General features: G+C 38.5%; 1 protein-coding gene across 4 annotated transcripts in view; it reads right to left on the bottom strand.

Moving 5' to 3' along the window:
• Window positions 1-25,428, bottom strand: part of PHTF2 (putative homeodomain transcription factor 2) — a 67,341-nt gene that overhangs the window by 33,015 nt on the left and 8,898 nt on the right. For 3 of the 4 annotated variants that reach the window (XM_057422418.1, XM_057422422.1, XM_057422419.1), the window contains exons 2-6: window positions 18,261-18,337; window positions 8,121-8,177; window positions 7,691-7,702; window positions 4,341-4,410; window positions 1,063-1,221 (exon numbers count right to left, since the gene is read on the bottom strand). In XM_057422418.1, the coding sequence (XP_057278401.1) occupies window positions 1,063-1,221; window positions 4,341-4,410; window positions 7,691-7,702; window positions 8,121-8,177; window positions 18,261-18,305 (343 nt within the window). In that variant the 5' untranslated portion in view covers window positions 18,306-18,337. The remainder of the gene's footprint in view (window positions 1-1,062; window positions 1,222-4,340; window positions 4,411-7,690; window positions 7,703-8,120; window positions 8,178-18,260; window positions 18,338-25,428) is intronic. The other variant, XM_057422421.1, reaches the window with a different exon arrangement.

Below are 25,428 nucleotides of genomic sequence, written 5' to 3'. Positions count from 1 at the left end.
GCCACTGCTACTGGGAAATGTATTTTATAGCTGCTAACATCACCATGCAAGAAACACTGGCAACTTTTTCTTTTAACTCCATTTCTTATTTTAAATCCAATTTCCAAATGATCGAGTGATTCACAAAACTGAAAAAGTAATACTGTATTTTAATTGGATTTCACTGGAAAACTTATCAGTCATTTAGCTTCTCAGGGTATTAAATTGCTCCCAGTTTTCTGTTCCATTTGTTGTACATGCTTCTGATACACTTATTATTCTTGTGACTGCCACACTGTTAGATACTGACTCACTACATTACATTCTTCCCTTTCTTATCTGCCTCTTATATATCGCATGTAAGTAAAAGAAGCACAAATTCAGATTACTAGAACTCAAGATCGAGCATCCCCAAAATCTTCAAATTGCTTTCTGTTAACAGCTGCTCAGAATTCCCTCTATAATCTAGGAAATATAAAATTAAGACACACAGTCTCCCCATGCAATGGAAAAAAAAACAGCAGAAGCACATAGGACAATAAGCCTCCCATTTGCCAGTCATTCAGAAGTATGGCTAAGGTATGACAAAAATACAAGCTAGAAGTTCACTGCCTCTGATGTGACAAAATAACACCTGGAAGGATGACTGAAAACTGGTCAAACAGATCATCCCACCAGGCTGCTGAAGCTGCACGCACCTTAGCAGGTCTGGCCTTGCTTGCTCCTTGATCTGTACAAGTGCCAGAAAGACCAGAAGCCCAAGACAAAATACACTGCCTAAGCCAAAGGTTCCTTGATATCGATCAGTCCTGAACTTTAAAATTAGATAGTCCTAGAAACCTAAGTGTGTTAAATGTTTTAGAAAGCCTGTGAGGAAATCCTTGAGTTTTCAGTATGCCACCTTTATCTATGCAAAGGGCATGTTAACCAAAAGACACATCTTTGGGACTGTGTCACTACAGTATTTTCTGAAAATACTGGAATGAACCTTAACAGCACAAAGTGAACCAAGTAACACACAGGAGCTTCCATATGGTTAAAGAAGGCATTCAGTTGAATGCTGATCCTGTAATCCAACTCTACCTTGAAGAAGGTAAAGAACAAGCAGCCAGAAAAAGATGACCCTTGATGTCACTTGTAGCCACCACCTGTAGAAGAACGGAAAGAAAACAACTCTCACGATTCCCTTGCGGGTCAGAGATGTCCAAGGACTTTCAGGTTTCGCTTTAGCAAAAGCAGATCCTTTAAAAAAAAGAAAATAGATTTTGATATACTTCATTGTTATGGCAAATAACATCAGTTGTTTAGTAGAGGGTAGTTGAGAGAGTTATTTAAAGAAGCAACTATTAAACATAATAATTTTAATAAATATCATACTTCTACCATTTCACCATCTCCTCAATGAAACCTCTGTGTAAATTGTTGGTGCCCTCTTGACTGCCATTATCAGGAACTTCTACAAATATCTAGATTTTGGAATGTGTGAATAACAAAACATTTCTTAGTATGTAAAAATTATTTAAAATTAAATTATTAAAAATTATTGCTTCACTGAGGTATCGAAAATTTTCTGAAGCAAAAGAAAGTCACATGAAAATTCCACATGCCCATGCAGGCACAGCAGAGGGATCTAAACATCAACACCTGTAAATTGCTCCAGCCGTGTCACTCAGCAAAATGGAATATGGTTGAGAAGTATAGAGGAGAACTAGCCCCAGGAGCAGGGAAGCCTCTCCTTCTATACAGTTTTTCATTTCACTCATTCAAATGTCCTTTCTCTCTCATATCTCCATTTCTTTTTCTTCCTCTATATTCCCACTTCTCTGGCAGCTAGAAAACTGCCTAACATTTACTTAACAGGAGTGTGACTTAAATTATGGCAAGGTTACTGCTTGGAAAGGGCAACTCCTGCATGCTGCTATGCCATCTCAACCTTGTTTACAAGTAGAACTGGCATTAGTGAGCTCTGTGCTAGCACAGATGAAACACTGCCAGTACTGGAACTACTTTAATACCAACTTAGACATCCACACAGAGAAGTCATTTAAAGGCTGTTCATGTATATCACTATACTGAAGTGGTGCACTGCTGTTCCTGAATTCCTACAAACACATTTAGTTTCCAGGTTTTTTTAAGTTCAAATGTCATTTGATTTTGTTTCTTTCTCTCACATTCCCATTTCTAAAGCTACAGGGTTAGGCAATGTGATAAAAGCTGGTCTGCACACCCCCAGAGGACCTCAAAGACACAATGGCAGTAGAAGAGACTCATCAATGGAGCTGTCAGCACAGCATTGAAGGCCCATCTCCCCAAGCCCAGAGCAGGATAGAAACACAAGGGCAGACAGGAATACAACTCATAGAAGGAGCACTTTAACAAGGCCCCTCCCAGGGCTGTCCCAGCAGAGCATCCCTAAACATGAGCCATTGAAAGCTCTTCAGATCACCTTTCAGAGGAACGGGCAATACTTGAATTTAGTACTCTGAGTCTTACCATTATTATACTAAACTCAATCAACACATACCAATATAGGCACACTCGTTAATTTGTTAGTTATTGGGTTCCTGAGCCAAATGAAATGCATTATTATACAGTAGTTACAAGAACTGTCATAAGCATCCAGCAGATTGAGGGAGGTGACTCTCCCTCACTACTCTGCTCTGGTGAGACTCCACCTGCAGTACCGCATTCAGCTCTGGGCCCCCAACACAAGGACATGGACCTGTTGGGACAAGTACAGAGGAGATACACAAAGATGTTCCAATGGCTGGAGCACCTCTGCTATGGAGACAGACTGAGAGAGCTGGGCTTATTCAGCCTGGAGAAGGCTACAGTGAGAACTTAGAGCAGCTTCCAGTACCTAAAAAAAGCTGACAAGAAAGCTGGAGAGGTGCTTTTTACAAGGGCATGTAGTGACAGGAGAAGGCGGAATGGCTTTAAACTGAAGGAGGGCAGGTTTAGATTCGGTATTAAGAATAAATTCTTTACTATGAGGGTGCTGAGGCGCTGGCACAGGGTGCCCAGAAAAGCTGTGGCTGCTCTATCCCTGGCAGTGTTCAAGGCCAGGTTGGACAGAGCCTTGGAGCAACCTGGTCTAGTGGAAGGTGTTTCTGCCTGTGGCAGGGGGGCTGGAATTGGATGAGCTTTAAGGTCCCGTCCAACACAAATCATTCTGTGATACTATGATTATGGGGTACAGCGTAAAGGGAGCTCAGATTGCACAGAACTTACTATGGAATGTTTAGGGAAGATGCAAGGAAAGGACAAAAGAGAGGCTTAGGTTATTTAGGGAGGAACAAGCGTGGGGAAACTGATGAGTAAGGAGATGAAAAGGACTGGCCAAGCACAAACAGCTGCTGCTTACGATACTGCTTGTCTGGCCGTGCCATGTGCCTGACCAGCTCAGTCTGTACTATGTTCTTATTAAATTCCTTTAACTCTCTCCAGGGGCAGGGGCAGTGGCAGTCTGCTCTGTGCACAGCACAGAGGGCTAAGTGCCAGCACTGGAGTCAGACGTGAGAACAGGAGTCAAGGGGCCATTTGTGTGTGGTGCCAGCAACCTGAGCAAGCACGGTAGTGCTAGCAGAGGTCAAGCCAGGCTCAATGGTGAGGGAGTAAAGCAGCCCGAGAGAAAGGGCATGAGTAGGTCTCTAAAGGCAGTCTCTGGGTGAGAGAGTACCTGTGTATCTCTAAGGGCAAGAGCAAAGCAGCGTGCTTTGGTTAAGAGACTGAATTCAAAGAGCACAACATGGAATGGCTTCAGGAGACTGTGCCGGCTGCTGGGCTCATGGAAAATAACGCTAGTCATGTTTTTCTCAGCCTTCATGAGGAATAAGGGAAATTATATAAAGATAAAAATAAATGGAGACTAAAGGCTTTTTGAAAAGTCTCATACTGTCTGACCTTCTCTTGCCGTTCTACTATTCAAAACAGACATGAAATATTCAAGGCCTATATGTCTTTTTTCTCTCCAGAAATTTCAACGTAGCCTTTCCTCTAGATGCCACAAGATGAGGAAGACATCTGGATACTTGGCAGTGGGAGCTTTCTGAACTAATAACTCCACGACTTTGATCCATGACAATCCGTGTGCTCCTTTTTTTCCTAAATCTATACAACAAAATTTAGATCAAGTTTTTAAGCCTTCAGTTTAATCTAAAGGTCACCTTATAATAATGTTTCATATCCATCTTCTTTAAGAGGAATTATGTAGGGTTTGTTGCAGGGGGGTTTAGTGGGCTGGGGTGAGAGGTTGTTTAGGTTTGTTTTATGAAAGCTTACCGATACATTCTTGTTATAAGACACAGGATGGCATCTATTTTTACACTCAGAAATTCAGCTTTTTCTAGCTCAGGACCTACCTCTTACAAGATCAACATCTATGAGGTCTGGTTTCACATGTCCTGTTTTCTTTGGTTTGTTTCTCAAACCCTGCAATAGGCAAATACTATCAAAATACATTCCTGCAGATGACAAGCATTATGAAAGAAAAAACATCTGTGTGGTCAGTAATTGTACTTAACCTAAACTGCTAATGAAAATTCACACAAACCTGTCAAATTCATAGATTTAAAGTACAATAAAATAAACATTCTAAGGAACAAGGCACAATAAATGCCTTTTACACACTCTTCAATTGAAACAAAACCCAACCAATTACTGACCCATAAGGTAATTTTTCATACAGTTAAGCACTGAGCACTCATCTCCCATGGTCTGGGATTATGCAGACAACATATGCACACACTTGCAAGAATTAGTAATACGTTTCTATTAGGTTTTCAGAATTTTTAACAACAAGTTACTTTTCTGAATCTCTTTTCTCCTTACATGTCTAATTAAACTTCACAAAGTGCTTAGATTGCAACTCCTTCATTCCAAACCTAGATAGAAAACCATGTTGTAACGCAAGAGCAAGCTCCACTGTCAGAAATCCAAACTCTAGAAATCTATTGATTTTTTTCTTACTAGTGAATATAGATTAAGCTGTAAAAAGAGGGGAAAAAAAAACCAACCCACCACACAACAAGAAAACAGGAGGGAGAAAAAGCAGCTTATTTTGTCCTTTTGTCCTTTCTTCACTGAATTTAAATGCCAAAACATGATGCTGTACCCTCAAGGTTCAGACAACCGTGAGTTTATTCCAATCCCTTCAGATTAAGCTCTTGATCACATCAGCCAACAATGGCTGCTCAGAGTACAATCTGTATAGAGCAAAATCTAATATCTCAATAAATATTTTGGGTACAAATAGAACTATAGTGGAAATGGTTTAGCTGTTTTCATTCAAAAAGCAGTTAAATCCAGTGGTGAACTGTAGAGTTCCATCACTGTCATATTTCATCCATGCTTAAAAACATTTATTACTTAAATGCAAACATTAAATTCAGATGAAAGCATAAAAATTAAATTATTATGGATGAGAGCAGTATCAGTGAATCTGGAAATGTTAATCTTCATAGGAACTATATCAAGAAAATGGTGCAGATAGAGTGCAGCTCAGTATTTCTCACATCCAAATTCAACTGGATTTACTTTTCATGCTGAAATAATAATTGTGAGAAAAAAAAAAAAAGCTGTTCACAATGAAATAGATATAGAGTCATCACCTGATGTGTCTATTAGAAAAAATGAGAGTTTGCTTGAAACAAAACAAAATTAACACATAGAACTGAAACATGGATAGGACAAAATGTGCTCTGAGGAGGACAATAGAGAAAACCAGTTGTCTGTAGAGTTACGCACTGCAAATAGCTTGACACACAAGATTTTTACAGAACAGCAGTCTTAAAACCACAGTAATTTTACGTGGAATGAGAAAACAAGCCCGTAATTAAATTGGAAATTACTATAATTCCAGAACCATCTACAGATTCTTCTGAAACCTTGCATGAGCCACACTATTGCAAGAAAATATTTAAAATCTTAAAAATAAAATGCCGAATGATGCAATAACTTCCAAATGTGTTACTGCTTATGGGCACAAGTGTTTTCTTGACTGCCTAAATAAAGATCCATGTGCCTCTTAGAAGAAATAACCCACTGGAAACACATGCACAATCCTAGGAAAATTTTACCACTGTGGCTAAAGTTATGTTTTCATTTTAAACAAAGAATTCTGCAAAAAAGTAAGCCAACAGTATAACTTGATGCATCTTTTTAGAGGAAAAGAACTGGTGACACAGTCTTTAAAAATTCCATTGGCCAAATCTCAAACGCTTTCATCAGTGTCCATGGACTACACTGAATTGGTTCTTCTAATTTTTGCCACACAAAGTAAATGAATTCCATTTACTCAGGTATAATTCCTCTACCCTCTGCATCACAAATACCTGTAATATATGTAGAAAACAGAAGTGTTTCAAACTTAATTAAAACAAATATTTATAGTGTTTCATATCCTTTGGGCCCATCCAGCTAGTTCGTACAATCTCTATTCGGCACCAGCAAAAATAAAGTTTAAATAAAAATGCTTAAACATAGTTACTATTATTGTAAAATTTTTTTTGCACAGACTTTAATCTTGTTACACTGTTATACTTCTAACTAAACTGTAAAGTTATAGTATCAGAAACAGCTTTTCTGCTAAAAATAGTTTAGATTTTTAGTATGGTTCATTTATAAACAGTACTTAGTAGCTTTGAGATTAAAGTGCTAATGCGCAATACTTGAATTTAGTACTCTGAGTGTTACCATTATTATACTAAACTCAATCAACACATACCAATATAGGCACACTCGTTAATTTGTTAGTTATTGGGCTCCTGAGCCAAATGAAATGCATTTTAAATAAGCACAAGGTGTTATCTGCAATACATTAATTGAATAATGCCCTATTACACAGTAGTTACAAGAACTTCTGTCAGAAGCATCCAGCAGGTTGAGGGAGGTGATTCGCCCTCTCTATTCTGCTCTGGTGAGATGCCACCTGCAGTACTGCATTCAGCTCTGAGGCCCCCAACACAAGACACATGTGGACCTGTTGGGACAAGTCCAGAGGAGGGACAAAAAGATGATCAGAGGGCTTGAACACCTCTGCTATGGAGACAGGCTGAGAGAGTTGGGCTTATTCATCCTGGAGAAGAAAAGGCTATGGGGGGAGACCTTAGAGCAGCTCCCAGTGCCTAAAGGGGCCAACAAGAAAGCTGGAGAGGGGCTTTTTACAAGGGTATGGTAGTGATAGGCCACGGGGGAATGGCTTTAACCTGACAGAGGGGAGACCGAGATGAGATCTTAGGCAGAAGTTCTTCCTTGTGAGGGTGGTGAGGTGCTCGCACAGGGTGCCCAGAGAAGCTGTGGCTGCCCCATCTCTTGCAGTGCTCAGGCCAGGCTGGAAGGGGCTTTAGCAACCTGGTCTAGTGGAAGGTGTTTCTGCCTGTGGCAGGGGGGCTTTATGGCCTCTTCCAACCCAAACCATTCTGTGACTCTAATTCTAATTCAATGCATTGAAACCCATGCAGTAATAGCACACTTCTTGCATGCAGTATTTGAAGGAAAAGCTTAATTGCAAGAAAACGTTAACTGAATTAACTTAACATCATTAAGTATGACATAATATACAATCCATAAAACTATTGCATTTTTGATTGATTTCTTTTTCTCCAAAACAGTTTAGCAATGTGGCAGACACTGATGGCACTGTTAGTTAAACCAAAATGCAAAGAACACTGTTAAACTGCTTGTTCAGAGAAACAAAGCCTGAGGTACTTACCAGTCTAATAAACTGTACAAAACAATGACAGCGTCATAAAGGAGGAAAAGTAAACTGCAGGTATAAGGTAACTAACTGAAAGTAAAGAGAGCTCAGATAACTGACATTAGAATTCATCACATGGAAAAGTGAAAGACAGAGATACTAAAACAACTAAGCCCTGGCTTAAGATAACTGAAAATAAAAAATATGTACAGAAAAAAATATACAGAAAAAACACAGAAAAGATGCAGCACACTAAATGCTGCAGTTATTAATTATGTAAAATAAACATAGTATGCCAGTTACATTGGTTGCTTACGCTCCAGGAGTCTAGTTTTACTTTACCAGTATTAAATACCACATACATTGTAAACCTCACCAGCATACACAACCAGACAGCACTGCTGATAGCTAGCCAAAAACAACCATTAAAATGCTTTATTATTACCTTTATTTCTCTTTGCTCTACTGATTTTTCCCATATTTGCTGATCATATGCCCCGATCTAAAAAGAACACACACACAAAAAAAATCTCCATTAGATTTTAAAAGACATTGATCAAACAAAATCAATCAATCAAGCTTCAACAAGATAAGCATGAAAACAGCAGTTCCTTGGGGAGACCTATTTACAAAGAAATCTTTGTCTTCTCCATTCCATCTTGGCTGGACTGGACCTAGGTAACCTTGTAAATGAGCTGTGATAGAGAGGAGAGGAGAGCAAGATGACAGCCTCAGCCTCCTCGCATGACTTGTGTGAGTCAGAGGACTGGAACACCAAAGGGATTCCAGTCTACAAGAGCAGACCTACAGAAGCAATACTGATACAGTCTTTCAGTTAACTTCAGAGAAAATACCATGCACATCTAGTAGAACCCATACCTTTAATTAACTTATTTTTGACACCACCTCCCTCTATGCTTCCCGTTCCACTCCACCCACTTTTACAGCTACACTGTTTTTAGCTTTATCTCTTTAGATTGCACAGCAACAAAACATATTTTGTTGCTGTGCAGGATGGTAATCAACAGGATTACAGGGCAGGGAAAACTAAATAATATAAAAAAACATCGCTCTTCCCACTGAAGCAATGATGAAAAATGTTCATAGTAGACCTAATCCCAAATTTGTTTACTCTCATTAAACCTCTAGTCTATTTACTCATGAAACTCTTCTAAACGTCTGAGTTCTGTTTAAATGTAAGTTTTTAGGTAAAAATTGGAATACAAGGGACTTGTTTTCTCCCAGGCTCTAATCTCATCAGAGTATCATAGAAAACTTGGTGTATTTATAAGAGCAGAACCATTGAAAGGCTAAAGGTTGATCCTGCAAGCATGTATTAAAATTCTATCACTAAGAGCAGGTGTGATGAGTTCCACCATTTTAAATAACCATCAATACAGGTAGTTATAATCAACTTAAGAAATTACTGTGCATTTGTTTATACAAGAAAGCCACTCAACTACTGTCATATTTTGGAGAACAATCACCTCAAGCTTCAGGAAATTCACGTGAGTTAATGACAAGTCAGTATATGAGACAGTATATCCAAGTTCTGCAAGATGTCATCAAAGATCATCAGATTGCTTTGAACCCTGCACAAACAGTGTTTCTAGATAATATTCAGTAGTGATCTTTTTTCCTGTGTCATTTTTAAAACCTTTCCATCTCATTTCTACCTCGACCTATACACGTGTGTGCACACACTGTTACACATCTTGAGTCTGATTCATAACATGGGCACTGAGCAGTTAAGAGAGACAGAGGAACTTCCTGAGACAGAGTCCTTTACTTACTGCAGAGAGCTGATACAAGCAGCTTCATCTGGATGCCTGAGAGAGAGTAGAGCCCCTGCCATGGGAGCAAACCTGCTTAAATTCAACCTTACTGCGAGATCATGGCTTCTGCATCCAGTCCACACACTGCAACAGAAAAGGCCCAAGCACGAGTGCAGACACCATAAACATTGTTCTGATTTGCCTTTACTGTTTCAGTCTCCAGTGTTAAACTAGAAAATGTTAAAATTTTGAAGAAAAAAATTTATAAAAAATCTATTTTTTTTTGATAATAATAATACTTTGCGCCTCTCTTTTGGAAAAAAATGTAGAGTGTGGAAAATAATTAGGGAGTCAGGCACTGTACTGGGCAGAATAAAGCACTTGCTACAATTAAATTAATTAAACAAAAGGAAGTTTAAGAGCTAACTCCACCTGGATAACAGCCAGCAATTAAAAAGTCACTATCTTGAGTAACCACTCCACCCAGACATTTACATCTGATTGTTCTGGCTTTTTCTCTAAGTACATTTTAAATGAAATTTCAGGCCTTCCTGGTTTTCCTGAAATTTATTGAGAAGAGCCCTAAGTGAGGTTTTTGTGCTGCATAATATTGTGTCCTTCCCGCCGCGCTTCCAGAAGAGATTTCTTTCTACAAAGACAGAAAAGGGGATGCAAGTCTGGCTCCCTCCCGATTATGCAAGAAACAAATGCGGAAGGAAGCCTTTGTGCCAATAAAGCTGTAAAGCAAACTCTGTATTCCTGATTCCATTTACAGCTGAAACTGGTGTAGAGTTGAAACAGTCTTTTAAAAGAGCGTTCTTCTTTTAGACAAATAACCGACTGTTTGCTAAAGGAATTCTGGGAAAGAGATCCCAGAAGACATCTGGGGCAAGGAAGTTGAATGATCTCAAGTTTGACTTAGTTATGCCTTCCTACAAAAATTTCTTCTCCCTCAAGGCTAGGTAGCAGTTTCCCCCCAAAGACAAGAAGTAGGGATTATTCCATTCACATTTTTCTTTTAACACTGCCCCATAAAGCAATTCTTCCAGCAGGAGGTACAATGAGACAGCCAAACAACTCTAAGGGAGATGGTCTTTTAAAACTGTTTTATTAGCCCATTGGGTCTGGCCAACCCCCTCTGATCAACTTCATTAAAATCTGAGCACAGGGCTATTAAGTAACATCATTCTGTTGCAAAGTGAAAAGAGTTAAAGGGATAATTACATAACTATAGAGAGCAAGTACCATTACCATCTCTCACATTTTTTTCAATCTACCTAATATCATCTGTTTATGTTTTAAGAAAGATTTAGAAGCACTTCAGGGCACAGGTGTTGTGCTCAGCACATCAAATTTAGATCTGATACTTCATTTCCTTGCTCTCCATCTGCATAAGCATCACTGTATACTTCTATCCAATGTGCATCAGAAGGAAATCCATGAAAAACAAAGGTCCTTACAAAGTACCAGGCTGGAACACATTATTTCCCACATCAAACAAAAATAGGTAGAACTAGTGTTGCTGAAACAAGGCAAGTAAGAAACATAGGCTTTTTTTTTTTTTCTTCTCTACCTTATGTCAGGAAATTAGAGTTTGTGAAATGTATTCATTAAAAAACATGTGAGGTCTTGCAGAATTCATTGGAAAGCGTTTTTCACTGACAACAAGCTAAATTATAACACATAATAATGACCACAGGAGCTAAACACCTGTATGAATTCAACAATGTAATTTGTGAATGAGAGAATTTAATACTAGCAGACCTTCCCAGTTTTAAATGAGAGCACACTCAATTGCCACTTCAAAGAGGTTTTATTTACAAATATTTGCATCTAAATTATGTTTCATGTAAATTTAAGTATTCAGTTGTCAAATATTTGCATGTGGACTCTAGCTCTTGGCTATTTGTGCTATTCTTTACAATTGTACATACCTGCAGGACACTGAAAAGAAGTCTAACATCTAGCAGTGCCAAAGAAATGAAGCTCTAAAGGCAAATAAAATGAAGCAATAACCTTCCAGAGATAAGATCATACATGCTTCCAAGCTGAAGAATTTAAATACACACAACAGTTGATCAAAGCAAGCTTTCCTTCTGTATGTGACCGTCCCTAGGGCTGCTTCACAGGTGCTCAAGCTTCCCATGCCTAGAACTGTTAGCTCAACATGAAGACCTCAATCAACTCAAGTTGTATAATCCTGAACCCACCAACATTACCTGCAACTCTACTGCAAGTTGTGCAGTATTCCTTAAATGAAATTTAAAGTACAAAAAATACACAGGTGCAAAAATGACTCATTTTTTAAGTATACAACAATAAATAATGCTTTTAAAATCTGTTCACAACTTAGTGCAGGACTGTTTGCACAAAAGCTTGTCACTGATTGTTTCAATCTATCAGTCCAGTCTACAACTGGCCATGAAATCTTTTTTTTTTTTTTAGCAAACTACACAATATATCCCAATTTTAACCTGATTTATCACATAAATTTATTCTAATTTAGTTTATAAAATACCTTATCAAATAGGATCTTAAATCTGCCAGAAAATAAACTAATTAAAAAAAAATCTCTGTTGAACTTTAAATAATTTGTTCATTCAAGTTAGAACCAAGCCTGTCCTATAATTTCTGAATGTAATTTTCACCACCAAGCATCAGTAACACAATCCTGTAGCAGGAAATTGCTCAGTAATACGTTACAGATACAAAAACCTGTGATATAACTTCCCTGTAGCAGAACTAGACACTCTTTCATACGCATTTAGTTTAAATCATGCATCCCAGGCTTCCTCAATGCTCTGTCAAGTCTATCCAAACCAGCTACCTCTAAAAATGTTCAATTCTCAAGACACTGTGCCTCAATAAACACCTAGTAAAGAAGAAAGGAATTCTGGTCCTTTACGTACTTGCAGAATCAACAACCATTCTTCAAACAGCTATTAATTTTTTTAGTATTTAAGGGATTACATGCAGAGACTCTGCCAGTCTTCTTTCACAATGGAAAAGTGAGAGCTTAGCATCCTAAATTAACTGAGCATGATACACTATTAAACAGGTTTTCTAGGGGAAAAAAAATGTTTCTTTACAAGTCATTAATTGCCAAAAAAAAAGTATTAACTTTTATGTGACTTGACATGGGATATTAAGCTATACAATTACACACTGGACAACAATAAACTTATCTGAGAAAGCTAGCTCTTTACTGAAAGATTAAATGAATCTGAGATCCTTTTTAAATGCAGACTCCTCGTAATGTTTTATGCATTTAAGAGATACGTGCACCTCTTGAAATTACCTGAAATAACAGCACTTACTCCTTCCAAATCAAATACCTCAGAACAGAAACCATTTGATCACAATTCTTTCTGTATCTAAAATTTGTTTGGCACCTGTACAGTTTGGTTTTATAACACTGACAGCTATTAGCCTAAGTAAAAAGTTAAGCTATTTAAAACACAGCCTATTTCTACTCCAAATAAAGCCCACTGCAAAGGTTTTCTGCACCACATAATATCTCTCCCCAGTGTCTTTCTCCTAACAACCCATATATGCATCAAGATTGAATTTGAGCTTTGTGAATGACACTGATATTCACTTTAAGCTAACGTAGTGATGGTATCAACCTGTAGCCCAATACTCACAAGACCTTCTGATTCTAATGGAATCAATCAATATTTCAGGAGACATTTATAATTTATGACCAAGCAGACTAGCAAAGATTATAATCCTAAAAATACATAGTATTTCCTCCTGGATCTTAAAACTTTAATGTGTATCAGTAATGAAACCTGCACGTTAAGCTTTGCTCTTTGAAGCCTCTAAACACTTTTACAAGGAACATCACAATTGTAATAAGAAATCCAAAAGATACAAAATACGGAGTTTGGTAAATAGAAAACAAAGTTGCTTCCTTGGACTGTCTACCAATGAAATTGAGAGTTTAACACATTATTAAAATACTTAGTGTTAAAATATTGGCTTTATTAACTGTTACAGTCCAACAGTCTTCATAAAAGTGGACTGGACATTTCACAACCTTTCTGGGGTCCTGTCTCAACAATCAGCAAACCTCACATTAAACATTTTTATTCTTATATCTAACCAGAATTTCACACATTTCAGCTTGTGGTTATTGCCCCTCATGCAATCCCTCTGCAGCTCTGAGGAGAGTGTGGCTCCATCCTCTCCATGGCCGCCAAAGCAGCAGTTGCTAAAGCAGTAAACTCTCCCCTTTGCCATGTCTTCTTAAGACTAAGCAAACCAAGATCTCTCAGACTCTTTGTACATCACAGCCCAGTTACTCTCCAAGTGTTAAGGATTTAACACCTCTGCAACACTATTTTTTACACAATTATGTATGTTCACAAAACAGAGCAGCCTCAAGACATAACTGAGTAAAGGAAACCAATCTGACAGCCTCATTACCCAATGTAATTCCCTGAAGACCACTGAAAATCTAGCAATTTTACCAGCATTGCAACTGGGATTTTAAAACAGCACTGCCCTTACACCCCTGATCATTTCCACTTCCCATGGCACACTTTCTTTGTGCCAGTGCATTCCTCCGGGTGGCAAAAGATAAATCAGACCACTCAGGAATAGAAAACAAAATGGAAGGTTATAGTTTCACAAGACATAACGAAACAATTAAAGCATCAGAGAATCCCTCTCAAGACAGGGATGTGAGCTCTTTGCTCTGTCCCTTCACCTATTAGATAGGTTCAGCTCCTTAGTCTTAGTTATAACTGGACTAATAGGTTGAATTTGGTCAGGGGACAAGTGCCAGAAAATCTGTGAGAAGGCAAAGGAAGCATACAGCCAACAGCCAGGCAAGACTGAAGCCTGCTCCATTCAGCCACAGAGTCAATTTTTGAGTGACCTTCTGCACAAGATTCAGAAACTTGAGTTTTGTCTCACCAAAATGAGCTGCTGAAGGCAATCCCCAAAGATTACTCAGATGACAACTTCACTACCAATCCCAGCACTACATGGGAGGAAACTCTTATAAATAGACTTCTTTTTTTTTCTCCTCAGTGCTTTCACAAACAGCCAGCTCCCACACTTGTCAAGTTTTAGCAGTTGAAGGCAGACCTTTCTGAACTGATACAGTTTCAGCATCCAAAGTTTAAGGTAATAGAGCCATACAGCCCAGTCATTTGACAACAGCTGCATTTGGTGCCAGGGTCACCAATGCATCACATGAATTCAGCACCAAGAGGAAATCATGTGATTTCTGGGAATAACATAAATTGTGTTGTTTCCTCCTTTACTAACTTGGCAGTATAATCTTGGACTAATGAGCTGTAAAACACTGAATATTACAGATCTTAAAGCAATGCAATTAGAACTCTAATTTAGTCCTTTAAAGCCACTAGAGAGAAAACATCTCATTTGTTTTATTGTGCCCTTTAACAGCCATACCCAAGGAACACCCAAAACAGCTGAAAGCTGCTTTGGCAAAGTTAACTGACGCACGATCAGGTGCAGGATAGGAGTTCAATTCATTAAATTCCATTCTGTCTTCCTCTATAACCATCCCCAAGAGAAAGCAAGCCATAATTACTTCCTGCAATATTATCAACATATTTGTATAAAGTTCCCTGTATTAGCAGCAAGGCTTGAAAACTGGAAATCAGAAAGTTAAGGTAAAGTTACATATAGCCCCTAAACTGGAGGCCTGGAGAAAAGGAGGCTCAGGGGAGATCTTATCACACTCTACAACTACCTGAAAGGAGGTTGTAGGGAGGTGGAAGTCGGTCCCCCACCGCAAGCGATAGGACAAAAGGAAACAGCCTCAAGCTGCACCAGGGGAGGTTTAGATAAGATATTAGGAAAAAATTCTTCACCAAAAGGGTTGTCAAGCATTGGAACAGACTGCTCGGGGAAGTGGTGGAGTCACCACCGTGGAGGTATTTAGAAGACTTGTAGAGGTGGCCCTCAGGGACATGGTTTAGTGGTGGGCTTGGCAGCGCTGGGTTAATGGTTGGACTCGATCTTCAAGGTCTTTTCCAATCTCAATGATTCTATGATTCTTTGATTCTATACTAACTAATAAAGTGCATACATGTGAATGTTAGCTCAGTAGCTGTCTGGGACCAAAGTAATGAATCGTTCCAGAGAACAATGCAGACAACCCCACCACACCCCTTTATTGCAAGAACCAGAGCAGCACAAAGTGTTGAAAACAAGCTGGACAAACCCTGTCAGACACGCAAGTGCCCCAGCAGTGCACTTCCCAGAGCACCCAGGAACACAGCAAAGGTTTAATTCATTTTGCTTTTCACAGAGCCAACCCGTATCTGTTCAGATATCATGCCTTGCAAGAGTATTTGTACCAGCTGTGAAAGGCAAACTATCGCTGGAAGCAGTAAAGCTATGTCCATGCAATCTTGTATCTCAGATAACAAGCTGGCATAATACACTATCTGAAATCTTAAAACCCAACTTAAAGCAACTAAGAATTGATTACTGTGTGTTTACAAGACAGTAATTGAGAGCTCCCATGCACTAAAAGCAGAGTAAGTCTATTGCAACAACAAAAGCCAAGCTTACATAATAAAAGGTCTGACCTTTCAAACAATTAAGTGCATTACTAAAGTCCTCGTGTGAGGAGCTCAATTTCAGACAATAGCATGAGTCATATGAGTAAACTTGGTGTCTGGAAAACTTGCATAAAGTAGGGCTGGAAGAGCTCAATTGCTTAACTCTCTCCATTAACGAAATACAAAAATGCCTTACTTATGAGAAACCAAAAGATTTCTGAAACTCAGTACAGACACGAAAAAAATACATAAAAAAATATTAAAAATTATATTAAAATTGAAACCAAAAGATCACAAGGAGCAAGTTATCTGCTCAGTACCTCTCACAGCCTCCACCTACTCAAATATACTTTTCTTCTTTATGTATGACTATAAATATCAGAAGACGCTCTTCATGTTCTTTTTCAAGGCACTCATACACCAGTTCAGTCATCTGAAAATGCCTCCCCAAAGTAATGCTTTATTTTCCTCATTTTATCATATAGGGAAGTCATAGCAATTGATGAGTACTGACCACAGTCCTGGTTCTCCCTTGCCCTCGAAACAATGTTTTACTGCTAGAACATGCTAAACTTTCATCCCTCCCCATTTTAAATTTCAGTTACTGTTGTCAGCAACCAGCAGATGTAAAAAGCAAAGTAAGTGGGACAACTCTGAAATAAATATTTAAAGCAGAAAGCAACCACCATTCATAGAGTTTTGCCATCATAAGCAATCATCACATAACAGAAAGGAACTAAAAGATGTCTGGTACCCACTAGCACAGTGCTTCCTGTTCCCCAATTTGAAATCTTTGGTGCAAACAACCAATCCAAGGGGAAAAAAAAATATTGTGCTATGTAAGAGATTTGAATAAGTAAATAAACAAACAAGCAAGGACATGGCTGAAAGAGCCTGAAGTGCTCCCAGGAACATATCACAGACCACACTACAAAGTTACCAGCTCGATCCAGGAGAACCTTCAGTAAGTGGGACCTAAGAAATAACAATCTAATAAGCATAAGATGCAATATTTCTGCAACTCAGCCATTTGTCCCAAAATAAGACCGCACTTCCACATATGGAAAGAAGCAAAACCTGTTCATTTGGCAGACCCTGGTCCACATGTGGATTGCTATTAAATTTTGTTCCCTTCATGAAAAACACTGAAATCTGGTCTATGCAAGATCTTATCCCTTCTGAAGACAGCCCAGTCTCTCATGAAGTAGCAGGAGTCACTTCCTCCCAACTGCTTGCCATAAAGGCAGCATGCCATTTCTAGCCAAGCAGACCTCTGTAAAAGGCTACAGAGACTTACGGCAGAAATAGTTGCTATGAACAAGATAAATGGAAATGTGTATGAAATCACTTGAAAAGGCAAGAGAACAAGGGTTAAAATGACCTGTACTGATAATGAGTAATCCTGTTAGGAGCAGTGTCCTGGAAAAAGTAAAATTGAGGAATGGGTTGTTTATATCAAGACTAGAGGGCCTGCCCTCTGGAAGATCACAGCACAGTGACTAATCAGCAGAAGGTCCTGCCTCCCTAACATCAGGAGGATGGGAAGCTGGAGCATATCACACATGGCATTCCTTTTCCTGCATGACTGTCAGGTAAAAAGACATGTATTTATTTAAAAAATAAAATAAAATAAATGAAAATCACACCTTACAGCTTGATAAAGAAGCACGTCTCAAAATTTAGCAGAGTTTTCAGCTTTTAAAAAGCAATTTAACTGAAGAAGCCAACCGGCACACTAATGTCAAGCGGAGACGATGATTTGAAATTGTCAAAATAATAAATCAGAAAGAGGCATCAACATTTCTATGTGCAGGCAATACTGTAACTATCATTTTCATTGTCTAATTAACTTCTAAAAAGCCCCAGCCTATCTCTTTTGGGTATGGATTACACAGTTTCTTGTTACTGACAGAAAATGCACTTCAATTCTCTCAACTTAAATACAAGGATTCAGTGATGTGCTACAGAAACAAATCCTCCTGTACATTAATTAACATTCTACTGAGAATGAGAATTTTCTTTCCTTTTTTTTTCCTCACACTACAAGTAGCCAAGGGAGTGAGGACTTTTCAACACAGACCAGAAGCTATTCCATTTCATTAGAAATGGTGACTTAATATTGAGTTACTTCTGGAAGGAAAGTTTCGAGCTACTCACTCACATACAACACTACCCAGTAAGTAGTATATTTATTATATTGTATAACTGAACACAGTAAACTGACTTTTTTTTTAAAGCCACCATAAAAACAAATAGCAAGCTTACCTTCTTCTGGTACCAAACTATAGCATCAGTTACTTTGGACGCCATTTATTCCACTGAATTCACACGGTCATTTTAAGCTGTTAACAGAAAAAGACAGAACTTTACTTTCACCTTCCCCACGAAGGCCAACAGGGAATGCAGAAACACTCCTGTTACTTGCAACGTGCTGAACAGCTATGTTTACTACATATACACCTTGCCTCTTTGCCACTTTAGTAAGTTTGGGGTTTCTCTTCTAAGAAAACAAATCTGCTGCTATATCCAAAGGCTTGGATTTGTCCATCCTTCCCTGTCAAACACAAGTGGCACAGACATGGTCTGTTACTGCCTCACGAGAACCTCACAAGACTTCTGCAGCGTATTTGTCTGATAAATTAAGCAACCTATAGTTATTACCACAGCCCAGTATTCTGAATAGGAATAACTGTGTTATAAAATGCAAGAAAATGCCATACATACTAGTCAATACATTTTGAAATTAAAAAACAAACAAACAACCAAACAAAAAAACAGTGCCAGAACTCCGCTAATTATAAAATACATTAATGAAAAGAGTGGACTCAAACCAAGTCAAAAGGAGAAAAACAAACAAGGGAGAGTGGTAAGTTTGTTTTAATGGCAGCAAATAGCAGTAGGATTAGTTAATCTTTGATGTCGCTGCCATTAGTTTCAATGTGAAATAAAGAAAACACACTTTTCAGCCTAGACAAAACATTCCTACCCTAAAGATTAAGTTCTCTTTCATGTCATCAGTCAACCACAGTTAGTTCAGAAAAAAATCAAAACCAAAAAGAGACAATTATGAAAAGATATATAAAAAAGCCTTTAGATTTACATTTAGTATCTTTCTACAGAATTGCATGGATTCTCTCTTACTGGCCATTCTGGAAAATTAAAGTTTAGGCGAGAATTACAGAATCCTTTCCAGACATTTTACTATAATACGCAAGTCCTTTCAGATATGACTGTATTAACATTAAACCTAACTCAAATATTACACAAACAGATTACTCAGATATTAACATACACTAGTTAAATTAGTACAGCGCCTACATTTCAAACTTATTTAAGGTAGGAAGCAGCCAGTGGAAGAAAGAAAGAAGGAATTAAAAAAAGCCTTTTTAAGCTATTCTGCCAAAAGATCTGAGTACTTCTGTGTTTAATAACCTTTCCTCTCATTGATTCCCTCCAAAAGTATGAGTATGTAAACAAATATGCGACAGTCAAGCCCAGCTAAAAAAAGGTCAAAGGGCACACTACACTACATGTGACCTTTTAATACTAGCTGGTAAAAGATCACGTTTTCAGCTCCACCTAATATTCAGCATCCTTCCCATGTTTACAAACAGTTTAGGAATGTTGTTTTTACATAAATGCACCCAAGTATTTGATATGCAAGAGAATTCCTGCATTATTCTGTAAAGCTATAAATTTATGATAAATTTTGCAAAGCACTCTAAAAAAGTTAACGTAAGTAACTTCAAAGTATTAAGCACGTTTCCCAAACATACTATCTGAATGATTGCAGGATCATGTGGAACTGGCTAAAAATCACACATGAATCAGCACAAGATCTCCTCTTCTTTGCACACACAGTTTCACAGTCACAGAGCAGCTGTGGTTGGCAGGGACCTCTAGAGGTGTCCCGGTCCAACCCCCTTAGGTCAAGCAGGCCCACCTCAATCACACTGCCCAGGACCATGTCCAGCTGGTTTCTGGATATCTTCAAGGATGGAGACTCTACAACTGCCCTGTGCAACCTGTGGTAATGCTCGGTCACTCTCACAGTGAAAAAGTGTTTCCTGATGTTCAGATGGCACCTCCTGTGCTTCACTGTCTGCCCACTGACCCTGGTCCTGTCCCTGGCCACCACTGAGAAGAGCCTGTCTCTGACCTCACTGCATCCTCCCTTCAGGTAGCTATTTACAATGATATCCCCCTGAGCCTTCTCCTCCCCAGGCTGAACAGTCCCAGCTCTCTCAGCCTTCCCTCACAGGAGAGGTGCTTCAGTCCCTTCACCATCTCTATGGCCCTCCGCTGGACTCTCTCCAGTACGCCCAAGTCTCTGTCATACCGGGGAGCCCAGAACTGGCCCCAGCACTCAGCCATGGTCTCACCAGCGGGAAGGAGGAGGAATGGCAGCTTAGCCCCCAAACACCAAGCTTTTTCTCTTAGAAAAATAAAAAATGTGATTAAAAGGTGTATTTCTGATAAAATACCACACTTATCATAACATTATCAGTATCAATGTTATTGCACCTTCTATTTTGTCATTAAAAGAATTATTAATCTGTAGGGAGTTTTTATAATGAAAGATTAAAGGTGATCCTTATCTTTTTCTTTTAAAGACATTTGTTCACAGCTCTTGCATAGATAAGAAAGGTAAAGAAAACAGACAATGGCAAAGATAGACTGGAAACTGAAACTGCAACAGATGAAAATAAAAGCATTAGAATAGCTTATGACACTTTATCATATGTTGTTCACCATCAAAAATTTCATTAAAAGCAAAGAAGCAGAGATTACCTGAACATAGCAGCTGACTGTATGAAAATCACAAATACCCCCTCCACAAAAGCCCTATCAACACTGCCATCTTCCAAGACATTTCTTGGAAAGAAGAGATGACCCTCTGAGAGACTCAGTTCTGCACTCACACCTCTTTATTCAGTCTTCCCTGACGCAGGCATGGATGTACTCGTATTTACCCGTGCATTACTTTAAAGACACTGTATTTAATGTTTGGATACGTGGCACACACTATAGTTCAAAGCTTCAATGAACAGACTAATTTCATATGAGCTCCTGAGGATTTCTAAGAAAAATAATGCCATAAATTTTCATGCTGCACAAAGCTTTTTCAAATAAGAAAAATCAAATACCCCAAAGGGACTGTATTTAATATTTCTAACAGTGCAACTCCAATATCCTTTATACAACTTCAAACAAAACTATAACACAATAGAAAGAAATGTCTCTGAGAGAGCTTTGACAGTTATTAAGTTTTAGAAACATCACGACATTGACTTTCGGTGCAACTGAGCAAACACGCACTGTAATTTTTCCACTGTTGATAATATCATTGTGTAAGCCACATCAAGTCAGTCAAAGCTGGCAGCCATGACTGTGTCAACATCTGTAATTGTTTCTGACCTATTTGTTTCTGATAATAGCAGCAGTTTTTCTAAGAGCAACTATCAATCACAAAGAATTCGTTGGCACAATATTTCTATTACATAAAGCACGGAGCCCAAAAGCGACGTTGATATAACTTGGCATACTCTATAGAGTGGTTACCTTTCCTTCTCACCAATATAAAGCTTAAAAGAGGATTTGATTTCTTGTTTGAAAACCTGTTTAAGTAAACTTAAAATCATTTGCTACACTGGACTACAGACTCAAAGCAACAGGAAGGCCTCAGCCATACACAGCCTCCACACACCTATACGGCAGTCACAGAGAGAGCAGTGCCAATGTAGGAAGGATGTCACACAGACTGTTATCACAACTGCACACCTTGCCTTCTCCTCCTTTCTGAAGTCATCTCAGAGAATCATTAACTCCTTCCCATTCTCTTAAGCCAACACACATGTCCTACAATATACCCGTTTCCTACCACCATAATTACAAGAGGAGAAAAAGGTTGAAGAAACTCATTATTAGCTGTAAAGAACTGTTGAACACGCAGAGAAAACTTTCCCTCAACAGCCACAGCAACTTGATCTCTTTCTCCCCAAGGTCAATGATTTTTCAGGAAACCAACACTAACTCATGGATCAAAGACTCCCACCTGTGTCAAATATGGCTAAAATTGGACAAGCCATTTTAAAGGCAGCAACTTTTTTGCAGCAGTTCTCCAATTCACTCAAACAGCCTTTGCCTCCAGAAATTACCACATCACAAAACTATAAACCAAGTATAATGAAGTAGTTCTATTAATAATTCATTTTATTTATATCAACAAAACCATTTTTTAGATTACCCATAGCTTTTGTGGTTTTAAGCAACTCTCTACATCAAGTCTTCCATAGAGTCTATTTTAGTGGTGGTTTAGAGCATATTTGCATACACATTTGCATGCACAAATGTAAAGGTGATGCTTACAAAAGTAAATATGACAAAATGTCTTAAAAGACTTAACAGAGTTTGGTATGCCAAGTAAAAATACCTCTACAAGGAAATATCACATATTTTCTTCAAGAGATACACAACAGTTTCTGAGACAGCACTAAAAAGAAAGGCGAAAAGCTTTGTTTCATTATTTCTGGACAGTATTCCTGCTTGCAGGGGCTGCAAACTTGTCTGTGGATTATTGTTTGGGGTTTGTTTACTTTTATAGGGGTTGTTTGTTTTGGTGTGGTTGGGGTTTAAGGTCTGGTTATTAGGGGGGGCATGGGACAGGGGACAAACAGTATAATGAGCTTGATACACTTGTCCTGAAGCTAACTTATCCGGATGAGAAGTGGACGGTGACAATTCAAGGCACTTAAGCCCTGGCTCTTACTCTGCATCTGCCCACAGCTCTCCAAACACCAGGGCAGGTGACTAAGTACCACAACAATTTCAGAACTCTGCACATTCATTACAAGTTAATATGTTGCTCAGCTGACAGTTTGTACTGATGGTGATCCCGAAGTCAGATGGTACAACTGAGCTGTGAGGCACATCAGCACCAAACAAGTACATGAACAAATCAAAACAGCTGATACACATCCACAGAGCACTGACAATTCTTCTGCCTTGCTCTCCAGATCCAGCCATTTGTTTCATGTCCTGTGTCAAATATCTTCACCTGGGACTGGGACCAGGTTTTGCACTCAGTTGTACACAATGTCCTGTGCAGAGTAGCTACAGCAAGGTTAACTTAGTCCTAACTAGTTGGAGACTTCAGAGCAACACAAAAAACACTCCCAACTTCAGAGATTAGACAGAACATCCAGACGTAAAAGCTTGATCACAGCATCTCTGTGACATTCAACAGAGACATTCATAACATTTCCATCACACAGTTAATACTATGAAAAACAAGCAATGTTTTTTGATCAAAACTTCATTACTTCCTTAAAGCTAAAAAATAGACGACTGCCTGGTTTTGATGATCCCTATTCAGAAGTGGGGTTTCTTAGCTATTTCCTTTCCATTTCAGAGCATGATTATTTTTCAATTTTTAAGTACACTACACCTTGCAATCAAATAAGTCGTTTTTTCAAAAGCCACAACAATCTATATTTAGATGTCTATATTCAGGTAGTTAGACGCTCAGTTAAGCAGTACAGTGCTTACTGTGTAAGACGGGATTAGATACTACACTACAGGTTTAAATAAATTTGAAGTATATTTGAAAATTGTACTCATATCCACAGGGTTTTGGCAATCCAAGTCAGACCTAAATATGTACATTTCTAAATGACAGTCTATGGAAAATAAAATCCATCCCAAACTCTGACAGAAGCTCAGAATAAAACTGTATTCCTCACAGAGATAAAAAGTGTCAGTTTCTGGAAGAATATACAAGTCTAAGCAGTGTCAGTCCACAAAAGGACATAACTAGAAATACAACATTCACAAGGAAGCATAGACAAATAGCTGCTTTCCTTGCCTATAAACACTGTGAATCACTAAGTATTTCAAGGAAGCTGTTTCCTTTGTAACAGCCCTAACCTGAATGGTCAGGATACCATCCAGCTGCTGAGTCAGGACTTGAGTGTCCTTCTCAACTCATTATGACTATGGTCACTGACGAAGCTGGCATGCTCACTAGACACCATTAGGAGTAAAATTGCAGAGCTGTGGCATTTACCTAAAATGCATTTTTAAAACACCATTGATTGTTATTACTGCTAAGAGAAGTTCTTCTTCTGAAGGTGAATTAAAGGCAGTTTTAAAAAGTTGCTACATAAAGCCGTGAGAATACTAGAACTTGGTTTCAACTGCTTTCCACAGTATAAGTGTTTTTCCATTATGTTATGTTCTCCATATTACAGTTTCACAATCACAGGCATAATTTCACTAAGATTCCCTGATAGGAAGAGACAAAGAATCAGAAGAGTAAAGCCTATGGCCCCAAATTACTGATTTTGTATCAACATTTGTATCACACAAACTCAAATTGCTTAGAGCAAAACATTACAACTACTGATGCACACCTAGACAATGATGATAAAAACCCCTCCCTTTCCAGGTTCAACATCAAAATAGCAGTTAACATTATCATCAAATTCTTGACATTATTTGATATTCCAAGTTAATTTTCAATGAGCCAAATAAACAGCTCAGTCATATTAGGCATCCACTGTTGATAGAAAAGCTGCTTCTGGCACAACAAAAGCAGGCAACGCAGGTATCAATGCAATGTGGATACACCACTAGAACTGGAAAGGTGTCATCCTTCTTACCCTCAAATCCATGGGACTTCCGCAACTGCCATCAGGAACACAATTAAACCCTCAAAGCAATGCCTGAAAAGCCTCATCATTTTCATGTGCATTACAAACAGGCCATGAAACCTATGTTTCTTTTGTTTAAAGGGTACATCAAATGCTATACAATGCATTCAGAGTTCTGTTTAAGTACTTTATCTATGTATGGCTGTTCACAAAACAGCATTCCAGAACTGCAAATTGTATACAAGCAAATTATAAACTTTGTCACTCCCAGGTTCACGCCTTCCAGTGGAAGTTTTATTGTGTTCTTTTCAGCTAGCCTTAAGGAAAGCTGAAACAGCAAAAGGGAAGAAAAAAATAAAACAACATAAAGAAATCAGACACGGCAAACTTAAGGACCATATCCAGCAGCCAGCATGAGCAGTGCTCTTGCTGCCATGCCAGCCAAGGCCCCCCAAGTTGCTGCCTTGCAATCCAAGGTCATGATAGTTCATAAGAAGGAATTAACATACGTGCTTTCCCAAAGGAATAGCATGATAGTTTGTAACTAAAAGGAATTAACATACTTGCTATCCTCAGAGAACAACAACAACTGCTAAATTTGGATGCCAGAATTCCTAAGACACTGCTTATGGAAGAGAAAACATTTTCAAACTTTGCACTTCATTGTATCTCAAAAAAAGCCAAAATACCCAAAACCCACAATCATCCTGAAACTGGTAAAAACCCCCACCATTTAACTTCCCTTAATACCTCTCTTGGGGAGTTTTGTTGTTTGAGGACTT

The sequence above is a fragment of the Pezoporus wallicus genome, unplaced genomic scaffold (genome assembly GCF_028554395.1).
Source record: "Pezoporus wallicus isolate ANWC-B61680 ecotype Strahan unplaced genomic scaffold, APGP_CSIRO_Pwel_v1 contig_3058, whole genome shotgun sequence".
Taxonomy (NCBI): Eukaryota; Metazoa; Chordata; class Aves; order Psittaciformes; family Psittacidae; genus Pezoporus; species Pezoporus wallicus.
This window is presented reverse-complemented; position numbering and strand designations above follow the sequence as displayed.